The 22,868-nt window shown below is 43.9% G+C and overlaps 1 protein-coding gene across 3 annotated transcripts in view; it reads right to left on the bottom strand.

Moving 5' to 3' along the window:
* LOC120054183 (cyclin-dependent kinase 17-like) overlaps positions 1–22,868 on the bottom strand; it is a 49,701-nt gene that overhangs the window by 14,991 nt on the left and 11,842 nt on the right. For 2 of the 3 annotated variants that reach the window (XM_039001632.1, XM_039001634.1), the window contains exons 2-4: positions 6,744–6,898; positions 2,939–3,115; positions 2,500–2,633 (exon numbers count right to left, since the gene is read on the bottom strand). In XM_039001632.1, coding sequence (XP_038857560.1) covers positions 2,500–2,633; positions 2,939–3,115; positions 6,744–6,898 — 466 coding nt within the window. The remainder of the gene's footprint in view (positions 1–2,499; positions 2,634–2,938; positions 3,116–6,743; positions 6,899–22,868) is intronic. The other variant, XM_039001633.1, reaches the window with a different exon arrangement.

The raw sequence follows: 22,868 nt of genomic DNA, 5'->3' as shown, positions 1-22,868 counted from the left end.
ATTCAAACTTTCCTGCGTTTGCGAGCAGCTCGTAGCAGTGCTTGAATCACAGCGCTGTTTATGACTTCAAGCCTATCAAATCCCGAGATTAGGCTGGCAATACTAAAGTGCCTATAAGAACATCCAATAGTCAAAGGTATATGAAATACAAATGGTATAGAGAGAAATAGTCGACGCGTCATAATTCCTAGAATAACTACAACCTAAAACTTCTTAACTGGGAATATTGAAGAACTGGGAATATTGAACCAGCAGCTTTCATATGTTCTGAGCAAGGAACTGAAACGTTAGCTTTTTTACATGGCACATATTGCACTTTTACTGTGTTTTTGCATTATTTAAACCAAATTGAGCATGTTTCATTATTTATTTGAGACTAAATAGATTGTATTTATGTATTATATTAAGTTAAAATAAGTGTTCATTGTTCATTCAGTATTGTTGTAATTGTCATTATTACAAAAAAATATTTTTTTTTTTAATTGAAAAATTATTGTTATCAGCTTTTTTTAGTCCTCCAATAATCAGTATCGAAAAATCATAATCGGTCGACCTCTAATATGCACACCTCTCCCCTTACACACATACACCCACCTGCACGCACGCACACACACACACACACACACACACACACACACACACCCACCCATAAACATCCGACCACAAGCTCACTTGTTAATCAGTTGTTCCATCACCGAGCCCAGTTTAAGAATAAGACTTGCTGTGTGAATGTGTATACCGCTGTAGCTGTTCATGAGGAATGCCAAATTGAGCAGGGATGAGAAGACTTGATTACCCAATGTCTAGTCCTGGCTAAAACCTCTTTGCATGCATACAGTACATCAATAGAGAATAGATGTGCTCTCTGTCAATATGCTACAGTATGAAAGCCAATACATCATGTGTTGACGTCACGAGAAAAATCAACAGAGGCTTTTGATGTTGTGTGAATGCCCATTGATTTTTCTCTTCAGTTTTTTGTTCGTTCCCAAGGCAGGTCTTGTTGCTATGTACTTGGCTGGAAAATCACCAGTCTCTTTTCCTAGCGGATATCCCTCAGCATACGCACTTTATAGTCTAATGTTTTTCAAAGCCAAACATCCATATGCAATAGGAAGATTTGAAACCACCCCGTGTTAAGCTGAGGTGAGAACATCTGGATAGTTTGATGAGGACATGCGTGTGGTGTCCCAGCAAACCATAATTGGTTTTGTAAAAGTTCCCAGAACATTCGTTAGGTCACGGCAAATGGTCTCATAATACAAAAACTGTCCAGACGTGCTGATGATAATAAAATGTTTGTATTAAAACATTCACCTGACGTTGCAAGAACGTTCCTAGAACACATTTCATTTGTTCTTTTAAAGGTATACAAACATTGTATAATCATCAGCATGACTGGACAGTTTTTGTGTTATGAGACCATTTGATGCAACCTAACAAATGTTCTGAGAACTTTCACAGAAAAATTTTTTGGTTTGCTGGGAAAACATTCCCGGTACATTGTGTTATTATTTCCAAACTGAAATGGTCCACCCACACAGACAGCGTGGTGAAGAAGGCGCAGCAGCGCCTCTTCAACCTCAGGAGGCTGAAGAAATTCGGCTTGTCACCAAAAACACTCACAAACTTTTACAGATGCACAATCGAGAGCATCCTGTCGGGCTGTATCACCGCCTGGTACGGCAACTGCTCCGCCCACAACCGTAAGACTCTCCACAGGGCAGTGAGGTCTGCACAACGCATCACCGGGGGCAAACTACCTGCCCTCCAGGACACCTACACCACCCGATGTCACAGGAAGGCCAAAAAGATCATCAAGGACAAAAACCACCCGAGCCACTGCCTGTTCACCCCGCTATCATCCAGAAGGCGAGGTCAGTACAGGTGCATCAAAGCAAGGACCGAGAGACTGAAAAACAGCTTCTATCTCAAGGCCATCAGACTGTTAAACAGCCATCACTAACATTGAGTGGCTGCTGCCAACATACTGACTCAACTCTAGCCACTTTAATAATGGAAAAATGTGTGTAATAAATATATCACTATCCACTTTAAACAATGCCACTTTATATAATGTTTACATACCCTACATTACTCATCTCATATGTATATACTGTACTCTATACCATCTACTGCATCTTGCCTATGCCGTTCGGCCATCACTCATTCATATACTTTTATGTACATATTCTTATTCATTCCTTTACACTTGTGTGTATAAGGTAATTGTTGTGAAAGGGTTAGGTTAGATTACTTGTTAGATATTACTGCATGGTCGGAACTAGAAGTACAAGCATTTTGCTACACTCGCAAAATGGTTTCATCCTAATGATAGATAAAACAAACCCTAACAAAAAAATGCTACTGTTAAAAACATTTGAAATGATTAAAAACCTGTCCTCCAAGAGTGTATGAATCGCTCCCAAACAACACTTCCTTTCCTCCGTATCAGTTGGTGAAGCAGTGATGGAGGGATGAAGGGGGTGTCAGACTCACCTCTGCGGAAATGCGCCGGTTGCCCCTGTTCCTTAGACACACCCCTGTGGGAGACTGCACCTCGTCTGAGCTCGTCCCTGACGCCTGGTCGCTCTCTCCATCAGAACTCATCTTCATGTTCTCATGGACAATGTCTGAGAGAGGGGGAGAGAAGGGGAGGCGGGACAGAGACAGAGAGGCCGAGATTTTTTACATGAAGTCAACATTTCAAAAATGCAAGTCCTGGATAACTGTATGAGTGAGGTTATTCTTTCCATCGACTCAACTTGATGTCATCCACAGCTGCTGCTGCTGGGAACTATAGCAGCCACTCCCTGATTAGTTTCCACTGTCCTGCCCTCTCTCCTGACTCAAGTGACACTGTGTGTGTTTGTGTGTCCATGCCCGTGTGTGTGTGTGTGTGTGTGTGTGTGTGTGTGTGTGTGTGTGTGTGTCTCACCGAGGCGGCTGCCGTTGCGGGGCATGGCCATGAGAGACCCTAGCCCTCCTCCTCCTCCTATGACACTCTGAGGTCTCCGTAGCGGGAGCTTCTTAAAGGGACCAGTGTACTGGTGCAGGAAGGAGTTAACACTGTGGGCTGAGGGGGGGCGACCATGACCGTTCCTCACCATGGGCTCTGTGGAGGGGGGGGTAGAGAGAACTATTTGACAACCAGTTCAGTTCAGTCCAGTGCATACTACACAGACACCTTGGCTTTGGGCACCAGCTATCATACTGTAGGTAGGGTCAGGAGGCTACACCTTGTTTTAGTCAGGTCATATGGTCAGACTGAAAAAACAGCTTCTATCTTAAGGCCATCAGAATGTTAAACAGCCATCACTAACATAGAGAGGCTGCTGCTCAACATACAGACTCCACTCACTAGTCACTTGAAATAATGCCACTTTAATCATGTTTACATATCCTACATTACTCATCTCATATGTATATACTGTATTTTATACCATCTATTGCATCTTGCCTATGCCGCACGGCCATCGCGCATCTGTGTACATGTATTTATATGTACATATTCTTATTCCATCCCCTTACATTGTGTGAATAAGGTAGTCGTCGTGAATTTGTTAGATGACTTGTTAGATATTACTGCACTGTCGGAACTAGAAGCACAAGCATTTCGCTACACTCGCATTAACCATGTGTATGTGACCAATAGCATTTGATTTGACCTGTCAGGGGGATTGATTGTTTTGGCAAAGGAGAAATGCTCCCTAACAGCGATGTAAACAAATTTGTGCCCAAAATGTGTTTTTGTGCGTATGGAATATTTCTGTGATCTTTAAATTTCAGCTCATGAAACATGGGACCAACACTTTACATGTTGTGTTTATATTTTTTGTTCAGTGTATATTGTTTCTCAACAGGGAATCCATGTTCACTTGACAGAACACACAATCTTTTTGCTTAGGTTTTAGACACAATAAACTCAACTGAAAGAGTAGACTAGACAAATGTGTTTCTTGCTAGATTACTAATACGCCGCCTTTCCTCAAAGTCCCACCCACAGAGATTGATTGACAGGTCTGAAACTGTACCAACTCTGTGACTCACACACATTCTGCCCCCACACCTGACAATCCCACCCACAGTGATTGATTGACATAACTATTAAAGGGATAGTTCACTCAAATTACAAAATTACCCTAAGCGAACATAGTAGCCCAGCCGATAAAATACATCATTTGAAGAACAAACATCATTGTGGCAATTCATACCTTAGAACTAAAACTGTAAATATGACTTCAATCTCAGGTGATATCTATGGTCCTGGTCATATAGGCCAATAACAATAGGTTAAAGATCAAAGAAGAACATTACATTAGAGAGGAAACAAACAATGTCCATCAACACAACAGATGACCACAAACAAACTCCCTCCCAGAGCTACTAGATAACACATGCACGCGCACACACAGGCACACACATTAAATCTCTTATCCCACTACTACTGCTGTGTGCTGCTGTTATGTTGTTGTGTTACACAATCAGATCAAGGCTAAGATATTAGGATTCATCCCAATGGATGACACCATGGTGGGTTCATCTGATCTCATCTGGCCACTCCATTCTGTCTCCTCTCTCTCTGAGACTTGTACTGTCCCCACACACTGCAGACTGCCCAACGCAATCCCTCTCCGCACAGAATACACAGGTGCGTACACCATGCTCATGGGCAAACACAATCACACACACAAAAAGTGAACACACACACACACAAAACAACATCCTCTGGTAGGAAAAAAGGAGAGCGGAGCCAGGGAAAAGGAGAGGGAAGCTGAAGCTGTCGAAGAATTTAAGGAGAGGGGATCTGGGGAAAACCTTAAGAAAGCCGGGAGAGGAATAACGAGATAAAACGGAAGAGGAGGACGCCCAGCTGCTTTCACAGTCCTCCCAAGTCGCTATGGCAATGTCATGGAAAGTCTAGAATGTTCCAGACCCTGAACAGGCGGCACCATAGCAACGTCATGGCAGCCACCGTCAACACCAGGCGCTAGACCATCCCAAGCTTAGAGATAACTAACCAGCTATGTCACCGTATCTTTGTTTTGACGCCTCGCCGGCTACAACCTTCACTGGACTCTAACATGAAGAAGCAACACTGATGATGTGTGTGTGTTCCGGATGTAAGAGAGAAAAATAATCTGCTGTGTGCAGTCAAACGACACACAGACAGACAGTCTTATTCATTGACTTACAGTACATTCGCAAAGTATTCAGACCCCTTCACTTTTCCCACATTGTTACGTCACAGCCTTATTCTAAAATGAATTCATATTATTCATGTTTATCTCATCCCTCTACACACAATACCCCATAATGACAACGCAAAAACAGGTTTTTAGACAAAGAAAACTGAAATAACTTATTTAATAACTCATTTGCTATGAGACTCAAAATGGATTGATTGCACATGATTTGAAAAGGCACACACCTGTCTATATAAAGGTCCTTTAGTTGACAGTGCATGTCAGAGCAAAAACCAAGCCATGAGGTCAAAGGAATTATCAGTAGAGCTCCGAGACAGGATTGTGTCGAAGCACAGATCTGGGGAAGGGTACCAAAACATTTCTGCAGCATTGAAGGTCCCCAAGATCACGGTGGCCTCCATCATTCTTAAATGGAACAAGATTGGAACCATCAACACTCTTCCTAGAGCTGGCCGCCGGGCCAAACTGAGCAATCGGGGGAGAAGGGCCTTGGTCAGGGAGGTGACCAAGAACCCGATAGCCACTCTGACAGAGCTCCAGAGTTCCTCTGTGGAGATGGGAGAACCTTCCAGGAGGACAACCATCTATGTAGCACTCCACCAAATCAGGCCTTTATGGTAGAGTGGCCAGACGGAAGCCACTCCTCAATAAATGGCACATGAAGGCCACTTGGAGTTTACCAAACGGCACCTAAAGAACTCTCAGACCATGAGAAACAAGATTCTCTGGTCTGATGAAACCAAGATTGAACTCTTTGGACTGAATGCCAAGCATCACATCTGGAGGAAACCAGGCACCGCTCATCACCTGGTCAATACCATCCCTACAGTGAAGCATGGTGGTGGCAGTATCATACTGTGGCAATGTTTTTCAGCGACAAGGACTGGGAGACTAGTCGGAATGAAGGGAAAGATGAACAGAGCAAAATACTTGATGAAAACCTGCTCCCCATCCAACCTGAAAGAGCTTTAGAGGATGTGCAGAGAAGAAATGGGAGAAACTCCCCAAATACAGGTGTGCCAAGCTTATAGTGTCATACCCAAGAAGACTCACGGCTGTAATCACTACCAAAGGTGCGAGTAAATGTCTGAATATTTGCAAAAATTTCTAAAACCCTGTTTTTGCTTTGTCGTTATGGGGTATTGTGTATAGGCACAGCCAGAAGAGGACAGGCCACCCCTCATAGCCTGGTTCCTCTCTAGGTTTCTTCCTAGGTTCTGGCCTTTCTAGCCACCGTGCTTCTACACCTGCATTGCTTGCTGTTGGGGTTTTAGGCTGGGTTTCTATACAGCACTTTGAGATATCAGCTGATGTAAGAAGGGCTTTATAAATACATTTGATTGATTGATTGATAAGGAGAAAAAACGATTTCATACATTTCAGAATAAGGCTGTAACGTAACAAAATGTGGAAAAAGTGAAGGCGTCTGAATACTTTCCAAATGCACTGTACATTACATCCACATAACCACACATTCACACATACACTCTCTCCCTCACGCAACCCCCCCCCCCCCCCCCCCCCCCACACACACACCCTCACCGCTGTCTTTGGTGCCGTTCTCCTCTATAGTAATCTGTTCAGCCAGCTCAGACAGAGACTCATCGATGGTCTGACTCCCTCTCAGAGTCTGGGACAGCCTCCTTCTAAACCGCTTCATCTTCTCCATGGAGCTCTCGGGAAGGGGAGGCCTGGGGATGGAGAGAAGAGGGGACAGTCAGTTACACACACACACACCAGGCCTGGGGAGAAAAAGATACCCCACACACCGTTACTGTTAAATGGTCCCACAGTTTATTTTGTTGACTGGAATATTAACGCAGAGAGAGACGTCGGACACAGAGAGGCAGGGAAGAAAAGCTACTGAGGACACACTCTCAAAAAAAAGAGGGACGATAAAGTATTAGAATACATATGGCTGGGAGTTCTTCTTGGTTAGCCCTGGAATATGATATAAGGCCTTCAAAAGCGAACCAGAGGGTAAACAGTGGGTCTTTCTTTGACAATAACTGCCAGTACTACTTGTGCTTGAGAAAGCTTGACAAATAGTGTATCTTGTAATACAAGGGTGCGTGTCAAAAGGTGTGCTCCTTTTGAAAAGCACTCCCTGTGCGAGTGAGGTCTGAGCAGGCCCCGGCATGTTCCTGGGCAGGTCCCCTAATAAATATTGCTTTTAAAGATTTCACGGAGAATATAGCCATCAAACACACGTCAAGCTATACATACTAACTCCATATCTATAGTAAAATGAGTTCATTATAAAAATAATAACCATCAAACTACCTCAAGATAAATATCCTAGTAATCCCACATCTATACTTAAATGAAGACAAAAAGAAGACATTGCATGATACAAGATTTATAGCTACTGACTGGAGCGAACACAAGAGCCTATCAACACTTGAGGAAACAGGCCTAATTTATGAGTCAGTAATATAGAGCCTAATGAATTTCCCACACTGGAAAAACATTGTATTGGGAGAGATAATCATTCATGTAGCTCCGGGACGGAACTAATCTAGTGTGAAGAAGAACCAAAACATACACACATCATTTAGACCAGTTATACACTGAGTGTACAACAAAAATGAGGAACACCTGCTCTTTCCATGACATAGACTGAATCCAGGTGAAAGCTATGATCCCTTATTGATGTCACCTGTTAAATCCACTTCAATCAGTGTAGGTGAAGGGGAGGAGACCGGTTAAAGGAGGATTTTTAAGCCTTGATACAATTGAGACATGAATTGTGTGTGTGTGCCGCTCAGAGGGTGAATGGGAAAGAAAGATATGTTAAGTGCCTTTGCACGGGGGTATGGTAGTAGGTGCCTGGCGCACCAGTTTGAGTGTGTCAAGAACTGCAACGCACCAAAGGCCATCCATCCAACTTGACATCTGTGGCAAGCATTGGAGTCAACATGGGCCAGCATCCGTGTGGAACGCTATCGACAACTTGTGGAGTCCATGCCCTGGCGAATTGAGGCTGTTCTGAGGGCAAAAGGGGGTGCAACTCAATATTAGGAAGGTGTTCCTAGTGTTTTGTACACTCAGTGTTTAACAGTCCTGGTAACTTATTTTCAACAGTGGAAAAACATGATTATTATTATATTGGGAGAGATATATGTTTTATTCATAGGGGATGGAATTAATGTGAACTGGAGCGAACAAGAAAAACCTATCAACATTCAGGGAAAAATACATCATTTTGACATTAGTCAAATAGGCTAATGAATTTCCCACACTGGAAAAACGTGATGTATTTGAAGAGATGGATGGAGTGATGGCACAGTCCATGAACTGTGTTAGCAGATGGTAAAGCAGGGGATTTATGAGAGAATGGAGAACAGGACTAGCATAGGCTGCATCCAGTTCAAGTCACATTGCATCACCATTCTGTCTGTCTGTCTGTCTGTCTGTCTGTCTGTCTGTCTGTCTGTCTGTCTGTCTGTCTGTCTGTGAGAGAGAGAGAGACAGAGAGAGAGACAGAGAGACAGAGAGACAGAGAGACAGAGAGACAGAGAGAGAGAGAGAGAGAGAGACAGACAGAGAGAGACAGAGAGAGAGAGAGAGAGACAGCGAGAAAGAGAGACAGAGAGAGAGAGAGAGAGAGGGAGAGGGAGAGAGGAAAGATGTCAAGTGTATTTGTGTGAGAGAAAGTGAAAGCAAAAGAGGTGAAGGGAAAACAATTGACAGAGAAGGGAGTGAAAAGAAAGGACATGCTGGTGCAAGAGAGGTGAGGGAGAAGTGAATGGGGTTGTTTTTCATCCTGCCGATTCAGAGATCTCCCTCCCTGCCAATGCTATCTGACCTTAGTGAGGGGGAGATTACAACACTACTACACTTTTACAGATATGGACATGTGTCTTTTTGTCTGTCTGTACTGGGGATGAGTAATACGAGACATGAAGCCACATGAGTTAGGCCCTGAAGGTCTGTCTGTCTGACTAACACTCTCCATTACAAGCCTTTGTCTTCTCAAACATCACTCAGGAGCTGGAGAGAGATGTCAAATACAACACGGAGTAAGGCAGGGGGGGGAAAAACGTTGTTTTGAAGGAAAAAGCAGAGCTATTAAATTAAGCTACCATCTATTCACTGTCTGACACATAACTCCCCGTTCATTCGCTGATCAGGGATAGTCGGTGACGATTCCTGCCCTTCTTTCGCATTCTATTGCCCCATGATTTAGCTCTGACAACTCTTCCAGAATGTTACAGCCAGCTCCTCCAGTCATGACACAAGGCCATTTTAGGACAGCGGAGATGACATGAGGGAGTCAGTCGGACTCTGGAGTCATCACTGCCAACGGAACAGCTCATAGCCTTCTCGTTTCTCACAGTTGAGGGTACAGCTCAGCCTCGGCGCACACTGTGTTCCATGGAGAATGAATGAATGGATGGATGGATGGATGGATGGATGGATGGATGGATGGATGGATGGATGGATGGATGGATGGATGGATGGATGGATGGATGGATGGATGGAGGACGGAAGAATAAATGACTGGATGAATGAATGAATTTCACCGGAGTAAATTAATGAATTTGACTAGAGTTTTGATGGCAGTTTCTAACCCATCCCGTCCTTGTTCGCGTCCCCCCATGCCATTCTGTCCCCTTTCCATGGCTTGGCTCCGTGAACTAGTCTGGAGCCCTGGAGAGTTGGATGTGATCCCTGCTCCCATGAGTAAGTAGGCCGTGCAGAGAACTGGGCTCCAGATCCACTGGGTTAAGGCCAAAGAATTAGACCCATTCAAGCACTAATTCGGATTTGTTGCCGTGGCAACATTCTTTACCCAATGTCTAAATGTAAAGTCCCTGCAGGAGACTAGGATGATATTCTGTCTCTCTGCCTCTTTTTATCAAACCACCTGGCTTACGGTACACACACACACACACACACCCTACAGTCTGTGGTCACACACATAGTTAACCATGATTACCCCAGATGGACAAACTGATAGTTCCAGCTGTATGCAAAAGTTTTTGCAGTTTGTCTGGCATGGACAGTGGGGATAGGAGGGGTTAGGGGAAAGACTAAGAAAAGCAGGGTAAAGGAGGGAGAGGAGGAAGAAGAGGATGTAAGCAGAGAGTAGAAGTAGGTTAAGCAGCTCATTAAGACCGGGCCTTATGCGACAAATATGTGGTACGTAAACTTGCCACTAGGCACACAACTATTATTTCACTGTGTCCCTTTCAGGAAATTTATCTTGCACCTCAAACATAACAGCATCACCACATATAGTGCATGCCGGGCCAATCCCAAGGTAACAGAGTGACGCGGAGACTCACTTTAAAATGTATGACAAGCCAAAACCATTGACTGCAAAGTTTAACAAACCATACACCTATATGCAGAAGTCTACTTTTAACAATTTCCACCGGACATTTTACTAAAACATTAACTTGACGAACAGTGCAGATGCAAAGTTTAGTAACGGAATGACAGTAAAATCTCCCTACGTTTTTTTTTACATGACCACGTCATCCAAAAACACTTACACATCTACTCCGAGTTAAGACTAAAAGATGTCTGCAGAAAGAATGGTGTGTCAGCTATGATATGACCCTTTGAGTTGAAAAAAAAATCTATTTTGGTTATTAAACTACAGTAAGTGAAGTGGATTAACACCCGGTAACAGAATGACATCATGGGTCCCTGATCTGTACAATACAGAAATGCATAATTATGAATGTCAGTCTCTTCATGGGGATGCATCCTGAATAGGTACACAAAGGTAGGAAAATGTAATATCCTCTTTTGCATACTGGGGTATTATTCTACACACTGGCTATTATTCTAATGAGCTCCACCCCAAACAAGACCACATTTTGGTTGGTCCAGACCAGAACAAATCTGTACCAATTATAGATGTCTCTGTTTCACAATACATCACAATACAGTACAGTAGAGTACAGTAGAGAAAAGTATAGTTCAGTACAGTAGACTACAAAGAAGAAAAGAGTATATTTCCATACAGTAGAATACAGTACAGAAAAGTCCAGTAGAGTAGTATTATATTGTACTTTACTCATGTGTACTCTACGTTACTGAACTATACACTACTTTTCTGTTCTCTACTGTACTGTACTGCGCTCTACTGCAACAGTGGTTTGTGACTACTATGACTTCTCGATGTGGCCAATTCAATTGAAGTCATTCTGTTACTGATTTCTTTGGCAACTCTGTTACCGATGTGGTAATTCATAATGTAACCCAGGTCAACAAATGGGTTAAAACCATGTGAAATGTGAGTGAAACGACCAACTAGAATATCAGCCAATCAAAAGTGCACAAATCCTTTAGGTCCCGCCTTTGACAGTTCAATCGTTGCAATCTCGAGCAAGCCTTCTAGAGGAAGCGGCATTTTTATGACAAACTTTCTCCTGCTTGGGAAGTCAGGAAACTGCGCTAAAGTTAGAAATAAAACCTAGACATATCTTCAGAGAAACACTGACAATTGATGGTCCGTTCATCGCATCGTCTTGAGAAGCGGTTGAATGGGTTGATGGACCATTTACTTGGTGAGTTTTATTTTTCATGAATGAAGCCCCGCAGCCTTGTGAATGTTGACCGGTTCAAAGGTCTTACTCACGTCGGCTACAGAGAGCGTGATCACACAGTCGTCCGGAACAGCTGATGCTCTCATGCATGTTTCAGTGTTGCTTGCCTCGACGCGAGCATAGAAGTGATTTAGCTCGTCTGGTAGGCTCGTGTCACTGGGCAGCTCGCGGCTGTGCTTCCCTTTGTAGTCTGTAATAGTTTGCAAGCCCTGCCACATAAGATGAGCGTCGGAACCGGTGTAGTATGATTCAATCTTAGCCCTGTATTGACGCTTTGCCTGTTTGAAGTTCGTCGCAGGGCATAGCAGGATTTCTTATAAGCTTCCGGGTTAGAGTCCTGCACCTTGAAAGCGGCGGTTCTACCCTTTAACTGCGAATGTTGCCTGTAATCCATGGCTTCTGGTTGGGGTATGTACGTACAGTCACTGTGGGGACGGTTCAAGTCCGGGCTCTGGCTTGGCCACTCAAGAACAATCAGAGACTTGTCCCGAAGCCACTCCTGCGTTGTCTTGGCTGTGTGCTTAGGGTCATTGTCCTGGTGGAAGGTGATCCGTCGCCTTAATCGGAAGTTATGAGCACTCTGGAGCAGGTTTTCATCAAGGATCTGTTTGTACTTTGCGCCGCTCATCTTTCCCTCGATCCTGACTAATCTCCCAGTCCCCGCCTCTGAAAAACATCTCCACAGCATGATGCTACCACCACCATGCTTCACCATAGGGATGGTGCCAGGTTTCCTCTAGACGTGACACTTGGCATTCAGATCAAAGAATTCAATCTTGGTTTTATCAGACCAAAGAATCTTGTTTCTCATGGTCTGAGAGTCTTTAGGTGCCTTTTGGCAAACTCCAAGCGGCTGTCATGTGCCTTTTACCTTATATAGGCAGGTGTGTGCCTTTCCAAATCAGGTCCAATCAATTGAAATTTATCACAGGTGGACTCCAATCAAGTTGTCGGAAATCTCAAGGATGATCAATGGAAACAGGATGCAGCTGAGCTCAATTTCGAGTCTCATAGCAAAGGGTCTGAATACAGTTTTTTTTATACATTTGCAAAAATGTCTAAAACCCTGTTTTTACTTTGTCATTATGGGGTATTGTATGTAGAGGAGAAATAAATATTAAATCAATTTCAGAATAAGGCTGTAACGTAACAAAATGTGGAAAAAGGGAAGGGGTCTGAAAACTTTCCAAATGCACTCGAATGTATAAGTTTATTATTTCAGATATCTCTTATAAAAAAAACATAGACAATGGTGTACAACAAATGTGCAATTTTTATGTTCTTACCATTCGCTATTGGATAAGTTTTGGCCTGCTTATTCAACATCCAGGGCAGGTTATTGATGGAGTTTGAGTCTTCTTGGAAGGCGAGCGAGAGATCAAGATTTTCTATTGCATGCAGAAGAAAGAAGACATCTGAAGACATGGGTTGGCAGGTAGCCTAGCAGTTACGAGCATTGGGCCAGTAACCAAAAGGTCGCTGGTTCGAATCCCCAAGCCAACTATGTGAAAAATCTGTCAACGTGTCTGTCAACGTTATCTTGAGCAAGGCACTTAACCCTAATTGCTCTGGATAAGAGTGTCTGCTAAACAACAAAAAAAAAAAAAAAAATTAATTATAAAATCTCTTCAAGAGGGCCTTTTCTTGAAGGACACTTAAATACACTATTCTCCACAGCTTTACTGTGTTTGTTGGGACTGATCACCCTCAACTGTGAAATATTGAATCTTTATTCGAATGTCACTTTGTTTTCTGAATTGAACTTTACTGGTGATAATTGATGCTATAGAAGGTAGAACTGATTTTACCTGAGGTATTGAAATAGATCCATAGATTATGTGAACACTGAGCTTATTTACTGTGAAATACTATTATTGTGAATTTTATTTTGTTGTTGAGAAATACAATTTATTTTATTATAAAATAAACATGCCCGGCATTAGCACTATCTCTAAACTTTATATCTCGGTCTCTAGTCTAATCTTTCTATGCTAATCTCATTACTGTTCTTCCCGAATCTAGTCCCAGTGGTCAGTTGCGTTGTTGGTGTTCTATGCAAAGCACATGGTACAATAAACAAAATTGTTATGAATAAAAACCGTAACTAATTGGTAGGTCAACCTTAACTTCTTACTTCTGTGAACTTTCATTATCTGCAAAACTAAATAGAAATGTTCAACATGATTGTATTTTGATGCATTTATAATACCTTAATACTTTTTCTAGGAGATGTTTTTTTTAACAACCCTTTTCCATCTGTGTGACCAGAAATCAAAGCCTTTGTTAATTCCACATTTTTAGGTTGGAAAATGGTTGAAAAATGTAGCAATGATTTCATTTCCCAAACATATAGACTCTTAGCTCTCATTTGACACCAAATTTGATATGCTCCTATAAACTTAACTTAGTGCTCATGGGTCCTTTTACATAGAAATGACTTGCTCCATATAAGCTAGTACATACACTGCATGACCAAAAGTATGTTGACACATGCTCGTCGAACATCTCATTCCAAAATCATGGGCATGAATATTGCCCCCCCCCCCCCCCCCTCCCCCTTTGCTGCTATAACAGCCTCCATTCTTCTGGGAAAGCTTTCCACTAGATGTTGGAACATCGCTGCGTGGACTTGCTTCCATTCAGCCACGAGCATTAGTGAGGTCGGGCTCGTAGTCAGTGTTCCAATTCATCTAAAAGGTGTTCGATGGGGTTGAGGTCAGGGCTCTGTGCAGGCCAGTCAAGTTCTTCCACATCAAGCTCAACGAACCATTTCTGTACGGACCTCTCTTTGTGCACAGAGGCATTGTCATGCTGAAATAGGAAAGGGCCTTCCCCAAACTGTTGCCACAAAGTTGGAAGCACAGAATTGTCTAGAATGTCATTGTATACTGTAATGTTAAGATTTACCTTCACTTGAACTAAGGGGTCTAGCCCGAACCATTAAAAACAGGCCCAGACCATTATTACTCCCCCACCAAACTTTACATTTGGCACTATGCATTGGAGCAGGTAGCATTCTCCTGGCATCCGCCAAACCCAGATTCATCTGTCGGACTTCCAGATGGTGAAGTGTGATTCATCATTCCAGAGAACGCGTTTCCACTGCTCCAGAGTTCAATGGCCGCAAGCTTTACACCACTCCAGCCGACGCTTGGCATTGCGCATGGTGACCTTAGGCTTGTGTGCAGCTGCTCGGCCATGGAAACCCATTTCATGAAGCTCCCGACGAACAGTTCTTGTGCTGACATTGCTTCCGGAGGCTTTTTGGAACTTGGTAGTGAGTGTTGCAACCGAGGACAGACAATTTTTATGCGCTACACGCTTTAGGGAGAGAGAGAGCAAGAGAGAGGGGGAGCGAGAGAGAAAGAGAAGCGACAAAGCACGAGAGAGGGGGGGAGCGACAGAGCGACAGATCTGAGAGAGAGCGAGAGCTGAGAGAAAGGTGAGGGTTATCAAGGAGCTTGACTGGAGTTGAACAACAACTTCTGTGTGTACTGCTACAGTGTCCCAATACTGAATGAGTTTCAGGGGACAATAAATACTATGTATGTTTATTGTACTTGATCTCTCGCTAGCGCTTTTCTGTGTTTTGTTTGTCGAGTCTTTCCCCTCAATTCTACTCTTCATCTCCCCTCCCCACTGCTCCTCTCTGGCTCGATCGTCACCCGTGTCAGAGGATCTGAATGGAGCTGGCACTAAGCTTGCTGATGTTTTGGCAAAAATTGGATGACAGTAGGCACCTGACAGAGCATCCACGCGTGTGGCCAGCAGGACAGATGATGACAGACAGGGTTCTATACGATCGTCAAACACAATAAGACTCAACGTTGATTTAACACCGCTGCCATGACAATGACCCCTTTGAGTGACAGCTAGGGTCGCCTGTCTGGACACAGACTGCTCTCTCTCTCTCTTCCTCGCTCTCAAGCCATCTTTTGTGACCTAGTAACCCCATCGGTCAGAGGGTCTTCAACCAGACCTCTGCTATCAGAGAGACACAGCTCCAGCAATAGCCATGGCCATGACAACACTGTCTGTAACCACCATAGCTGTCTTTGGACAGGCAGGTCCAAGATATGTAAAGACATCCTTTATACTGTGTTCTTCCCGCCAATTGACATCTCCGCACAAAACCGCATCCCCCCCAAATAAAAAAATGTTCACGATACCATCGTATATCAACGCTGTTTGAACAGGACAACGGGACGATGTCATATCCAGACATCGCCCAACCCAAGTCGGGCATGGTACTAGTTTCTACATTAATTTTCCATTACATTCACCCCTGATGAAGTAAGCCTACATTGTATAAGATCAATACATGTGTTCACACTGTTACTTACACAGTAGCTAGATAATATATCTCCTCTCTGGTTGTCACCACAATCGGCTACACAATACCAGCGCTGTGTAGCCGGCACGGTTCTAGGTTCTACATTCTGCTCCATTACTACACGGAACCCCATGAGTCACTCTGAGAAGGGGATTCCAGATTCCACTAACAAACAAAGCACACTGACTTTGTCTTGGTATTATTATGTTATTACTAAGTACTTAGGCTTAACAACAAGTAATTACACCAAAGCATCCTAATATGACCAGCTATGCGGACTAATGTTTTTCACCATTTCTGACATTTAATCCTAGTAAAGATTCACTGTCTTAAATCAGTTAGGTCACCACTTTATTTTAAGTATGTGAAATGTCAGAATAATAGTAGAGATAATTATTTCTTTCAGCTTTTATTTCTTTCATCACATTCCCAGTGGGTCAGAATTGTACATACACTCAATTAGTATTTGGTAGCATTGCCTTTAAATTGTTTAACTTGGGTCAAACGTTTTGGGTAGCCTTCCACAAGCTTCCCACAATAGTTGGGTGAATTTTGGCCCATTCCACCTGACAGAGCTGGTGTAACGGAGTCAGGTTTGTAGGCCTCCTTGCTCTCACACGCTTTTTCAGTTCCTCCCACAAAGTTTCTATAGGATTGAGGTCAGGGCTTTGTGATGGCCACTCCAACATAGAGGTCGACCAATTATGATTTTTCAACGCTGATACCGATACCGATTTATTGGAGGACCAAAAAAAGCCGATACCGATGTGTATGTAATAATGACAACTACAACAACACTGAATGAACACTTTTATTTGAACTTAATATAATACATCAATAAAATCAATTTAGTCTCAAATAAATAATGAAACGTTCAATTTGGTTTAAATAATGCAAAAACAAAGTGTTGGAGAAGAAAGTAAAAATGCAATATGTGCCATGTAAAAAAGCTAACGTTTAAGTTCCTTGCTCAGAACATGAGAACATATGAAAGCTGGTGGTTCCTTTTAACATGAGTCTTCAATATAAGAATAATAAGAATTTGTTCTTAACTGACTTGCCTAGTTAAATAAATAAAGGTCAAATATTCCCAGGTAAGAAGTTTTAGGTTGTAGTTATTATAGGACTATTTCTCTCTATACCATTTGTATTTCATATACCTTTGACTATTTGATGTTCTAATAGGTACTTTAGTATTGCCAGCCTAATCTCGGGAGTAGATAAGCTTGAAGTCATAAACAGCGCAATGCTTGAAGCATTGCGAAGAGCTGCTGGCAAACGCAGTAAAGTGCTGTTTGAATGAATGCTTACGAGCCTGCTGCTGCCTACCACCGCCCAGTCAGACTGCTCTATCAAATCATAGACTTAAATATAATATAATAACACACAGAAATACGAGCCTTAGGTAATTAATATGGTCAAATCCGGAAACTATCATTTCGAAAACAAAACGTTTATTGTTTCAGTGAAATACGGAACCGTTCCGTATTTTATCTAACGGGTGGCATCCATAAGTCTAAATATTGCTGTTACATTGCACAACCTTCAATGTTATGTCATAATTACGTAAAATTCTGGCAAATTAGTTCGCAATGAGCCAGGCGGCCCAAACTGTTGCATATACCCTGCGTGCAATGAACGCAAGAGAAGTGACACAATTTCCCTAGTTTAATATTGCCTGCTAACATGAATTTCTTTTAACTAAATATGCAGGTTTAAAAAAATATACTTCTGTGTATTGATTTTGAGAAAGGCATTGATGTTTATGGTTAGGTACACATTTGTCACGTTCCTGACCTGTTTTCCGTTGTTTTTGTATTTGTTTAGTATGGTCGTGAAGAGCTGGAGGCAGCTAAAGCCGAGAGGCGGCGGTATGAGGAGGCAGCACGGAAGCAGGAGAAAAATCTGGATTACACTACGTGGGAGGAGATCGACAGGTGGGCGATCGACCCAGGGAGAATGCCGGAGCCCGCCTGGGATTCTCTGGCGCAGTGTGAGGGATACCGGCGAATGGAGGCAGCACGACGACGCAGTAGGAAGCCTGTAAGTCAAGGCCAAAAATTTCTTGGGGGGGGGGGGGGGGGGGGGCTAAAGGGTAGTGTGGCGAAGGCAGGTAGGAGACCTGCGCCAACTTCCCGATCTTACTGTGGAGAGCGAGAGTACGGGCAGACACCGTGTTATGCGGTAGAGCGCACGGTGTCTCCTGTACGTGTGCATAGCCCGGTGCGGGTTATTCCACCTCCCCGCACTGGCAGGGCTAGATTGAGCATTGAGCCAAGTTCCATGAAGCCGGCTCAACATATCTGGCCTCCAGTACGTCTCCTTGGGCCGGTGTACATGGCACGTGTCCCCGGTTCGCCAACACAGCCCAATGCGGGTTATTCCACCTCCCCGCACTGGTCGGGCTACGGGGAGCATTCAACCAGGTAAGGTTGGGCAGGCTCAGTGCTCAAGGGAGCCAGTACGCCTGCACGGTCCGGTATATCCGGCGCCACCTCCCCGCCCCAGCCCAGTACCACCAGTGCCTACACCACGCACCAGGCTTCCTGTGCGTCTCCAGAGCCCTGTTCCTCCTCCACGCACTAGCCCTATGGTGCGTGTCTCCAGCCCGGTACCACCAGTTCCGGCACCACGCACCAAGCCTCCTGTGCGTCTCCAGAGTCCTGTGCGTCCTGTTGCTGCTCCCCGCACTAGCCTTAAGGTGCGTGTCCTTAGCCCGGTACCTCCAGTTCCGGCACCACGCACCAGGCCTACAGTGCGCCTCAGCCGGCCAGAGTCTGCCGTCTGCCCAGCGGCGCCTGAACTGCCCGTCTGCCCAACGCCGTCTGAGCTGTGCCTTCAGAGCCGCCCGTCTGTCCTGAGCCTTCAGAGCCGCCCGTCTGTCCTGAGCCGCCAGAGCCGCCCGTCTGTCCTGAGCCTTCAGAGCCGCCCGTCTGTCCTGAGCCGCCAGAGCCGCCCGCCAGACAGGAGCCGCCAGAGCCGCCCGCCAGACAGGAGCCGCCAGAGCCGTCCGCCAGACAGGATCCGCCAGAGCCGTCCGCCAGACAGGAGCCGCCAGAGCCTTCCGCCAGTCCGGAGCTGCCCTCCAGTCCGGAGCTGCCCCTCTGTCCGGAGCTGCCCCTCTGTCCGGAGCTGCCCCTCTGTCCGGAGCTGCCCCTCTGTCCGGAGCTGCCCCTCTGTCCTGAGCTGCCCCTCTGTCCTGAGCTGCCCCTCTGTCCTGAGCTGCCCCTCTGTCCTGAGCTGCCCCTCTGTCCTGAGCTGCCCCTCTGTCCTGAGCTGCCCCTCTGTCCTGAGCTGCCCCTCTGTCCTGAGCTGCCCCTCTGTCCTGAGCTGCCCCTCTGTCCTGAGCTGCCCCTCTGTCCTGAGATATCTCCTCTATCTAGGGGGGACCTTTGTGAAGGTTCCTAGACCAGGGTCGGGGGCGAGGGTCGCCACTCAAAGGACGCTAAGGAGGGGGACAAAGACAATGGTGGAGTGGTGTCCTCGTCCTGCGCCGGAGCCGCCACCGCGGACAGATGCCCACCCAGACCCTCCCCTAGATTTTTAGGTGGTGCGCCCGGAGTTCGCACCTTGAGGGGGGGTTCTGTCACGTTCCTGACCTGTTTTCCGTTGTTTTTGTATTTGTTTAGTATGGTCAGGGCGTGAGTTGGGGTGGGCAGTCTATGTTATTTGTTTCTTGTTTAGGTTCATGGTTAATTAGCCTTATATGGTTCTCAATCAGGGGCAGGTGTTTGACGTTTCCTCTGATTGAGAAGCATATTAAGGTAGGCTGTTCTCACTGTTTGTTTGTGGGTGATTGTCTTCCGTGTCAGTTTACGTACCACACGGGACTGTTTCGTTTTGTCTAGTCTGTTCCTGTTCGTGCGTTCTTCGTTTTATGCAAGTTCTCATGTTCAGGTCGGTCTACGTCGTTTTTGTTATTTTGTAATTTATTCAAGTGTACTTCGTGTTTCGTCTTGTCTAAATAAATTCATCATGTATTCATCACCCGCTGCATTTTGGTCCGATCCTTGCTCCTCCTCGTCTGAGGAGGAGAACGACTTAGACGAGCGTTACATTGGTGCAACGACAGTGCTTTTTTCGCGAATGCGCTTGTTAAATCACCCGTTTGGCGAAGTAGGCTGTGATTCAATGATAAATTAACAGGCACCGCATCGATTATATGCAACGCAGGACAAGCTAGATAAACTAGTTATATCATCAACCATGTGTAGTTAACTAGTGTGAAGATTGATTGTTTTTTATAAGATAAGTTTAATGCTAGCTAGCACCTTACTTTGGCTCCTTGCTGCACTCGCATAACAGGTAGTCAGCCCGCCACGCAGTCTCCTCGTGGAGTGCAATGTAATCAGCTATGATCGGTGTCCAAAAATGCAGATTATCGATTGTTATGAGAACTTGATCGGCCCTAAATAATCGGCCATTCAGATTAAATCGGTCGACCTCTACTCCAATACCTTGACTTTGTTGTCCTTAAGCCATTTTGCCACAACTTTGGAAGTATGCTTGGAGTCATTGTCCATTTGGAAGACCCATTTGCAACCAAGCTTTAACTTCCTGACTGATGTCTTGAGATGTTGCTTCAATATATCCACAAAATTTCCCCTCCTCATGATGCCATCTATTTTGTGAAGTGCACCAGTCCCTCCTGCAGGAAAGCACCCCCACAACATGATGCTGCCACCCCCATGCTTCACGGTTGGGATGGTGTTCTTCGGCTTGCAAGCCTCCCCCTTTTTCCTCCAAACATAACTATGGTCATTATGGCCAAACAGTTCTGTTTTTGTTTCCTCAGACAAGCGGACAATTCTCCAAAAAGTACGATCTTTGTCCCCATGTGCAGTTGCAAACCGTAGTCTGGCTTTTTTATGGTGGGTTTTGGAGCAGTGGCTTCTTCCTTGCTGAACAGCTTTTCAGATTATGTCGATATAGGACTCGTTTTACTGTGGATATAGAAACTTTTGTACCTGTTTCCTCCAGCATCTTCACAAGGTCCTTTGCTGTTGTTCTGGGATTGATTTGCACCTTTCGTACCAAAGTACGTTCATCTCTTGGAGACAGAACGCGTCTCCTTCCTGAGCGTTATGACGGCTGCATGGTTCCATGGTGTTTATACTTGCGTACTATTGTTTGTATAGATGAACGTGGTACCTTCAGGCATTTGGAAATTGCTCCCAAGGATGAACTAGACTTGTGGAGGTCTACAATTTTAGGTATTTCTTTTGATTGTCTCATGATGTCAAGCAAAGAGGCACTGAGTTTGAATGTAGGCCTTGAAATAGATCCACAGGTACACCTCCAATTGACTCAGGCTAATTGACATAATTTATCAGAAGCTTCTAAAGCCATGACATCATTTTCTGGAATTTCCCAAGCTGTTTAAAGGCACAGTCAACTTAGTGTATGTAAACTTCTGACCCACTGGAATTGTGATACAGTGAATTATAAGTGAAATAATCTGTCTGTAAACAATTTTTGGAAAGATTACTTGTGTCATGCACAAAGTAAATGTCCTAACCGACTTGCCAAAACTATAGTTTGTTAACAAGAAATTTGTGGAGTGGTTGAAAAACGAGTTTTTTTTTTTTTTTTTTTGGGGTGGATCAGCTTAATATTGCGGAAAGAATGTTGCTTCCAATGTAATTGTCTGCATCATTTCCAATCCCCCATATTTTTTTGGGTAAATATATATATCCATACACGCATGCATACATATATACATATATACATACACATACCTATATAGACATACATACTTTTTTAAAGAATATACCTTTATTATTATTCCCCGCAACCCTACCACCGCTCCCCCAATTGGAGTAAACTAATAAACACTTCTGCTTTTACCTTCAATTTATACATCTTATACCTATTTTACAGACACAGACTACTTTATAATAGTTCTCTCTTGTTTGTTCTTAGTCCTTCCTCTATTTCTGTTGTCCATCCAATTTTATTTCCACTTGTAACTGTGCTATTTCACAAAAGCTCCGCACCTATACACATTTCACAGATCCCGTATGCCCTACATTGTTTATCTTGTTATTAGTCCCACCCTTCAGTTCCACTCAACCCTTCCCATCTATCTTCCAACATCATCCATTTCGGATTTTTATTTGCCATATATTTTTCAACTGTGCTGTGATGCTTCACAAAAGATTTGAACCTTCCTATTCTCATAGCTTCTACAGATTGTAAATTAAAAATAAACATTTTTGCTAAAATAATTATTATATTATTGATTGATTGACTATGGCTTTTCAAATTGACAGGCTAATTGACATAATTTATCAGAAGCTTCTAAAGCCATGACATCATTTTCTGGAATTTCCCAAGCTGTTTAAAGGCACAGTCAACTTAGTGTATGTAAACTTCTGACCCACTGGAATTGTGATACAGTGAATTATAAGTGAAATAATCTGTCTGTAAACAATTTTTGGAAAGATTACTTGTGTCATGCACAAAGTAAATGTCCTAACCGACTTGCCAAAACTATAGTTTGTTAACAAGAAATTTGTGGAGTGGTTGAAAAACGAGTTTTAATGTCTCCAACCTAAGTGTATGTAAACTTCCGACTTCAACTGTATATATATATATATATATAAGTCATACATCGCATGATCACTTAGTCTGTGTCCAAAAATTCACCCTATTCTCTATGTACATGTAGTACACTACTTTTGACCAGGGCCCATAGGGATGTGGTAAAAGATAGTGCACTATATGGGGAATAGGGTGCCATTTGGGATGCATCCTTAATTAATG

The sequence above is a fragment of the Salvelinus namaycush genome, chromosome 9, assembly GCF_016432855.1.
Source record: "Salvelinus namaycush isolate Seneca chromosome 9, SaNama_1.0, whole genome shotgun sequence".
In the NCBI taxonomy this organism is placed as follows: Eukaryota; Metazoa; Chordata; class Actinopteri; order Salmoniformes; family Salmonidae; genus Salvelinus; species Salvelinus namaycush.
Note: the sequence above shows the minus strand (reverse complement) of the source record. Positions and strands in the feature narration are given on the sequence as shown.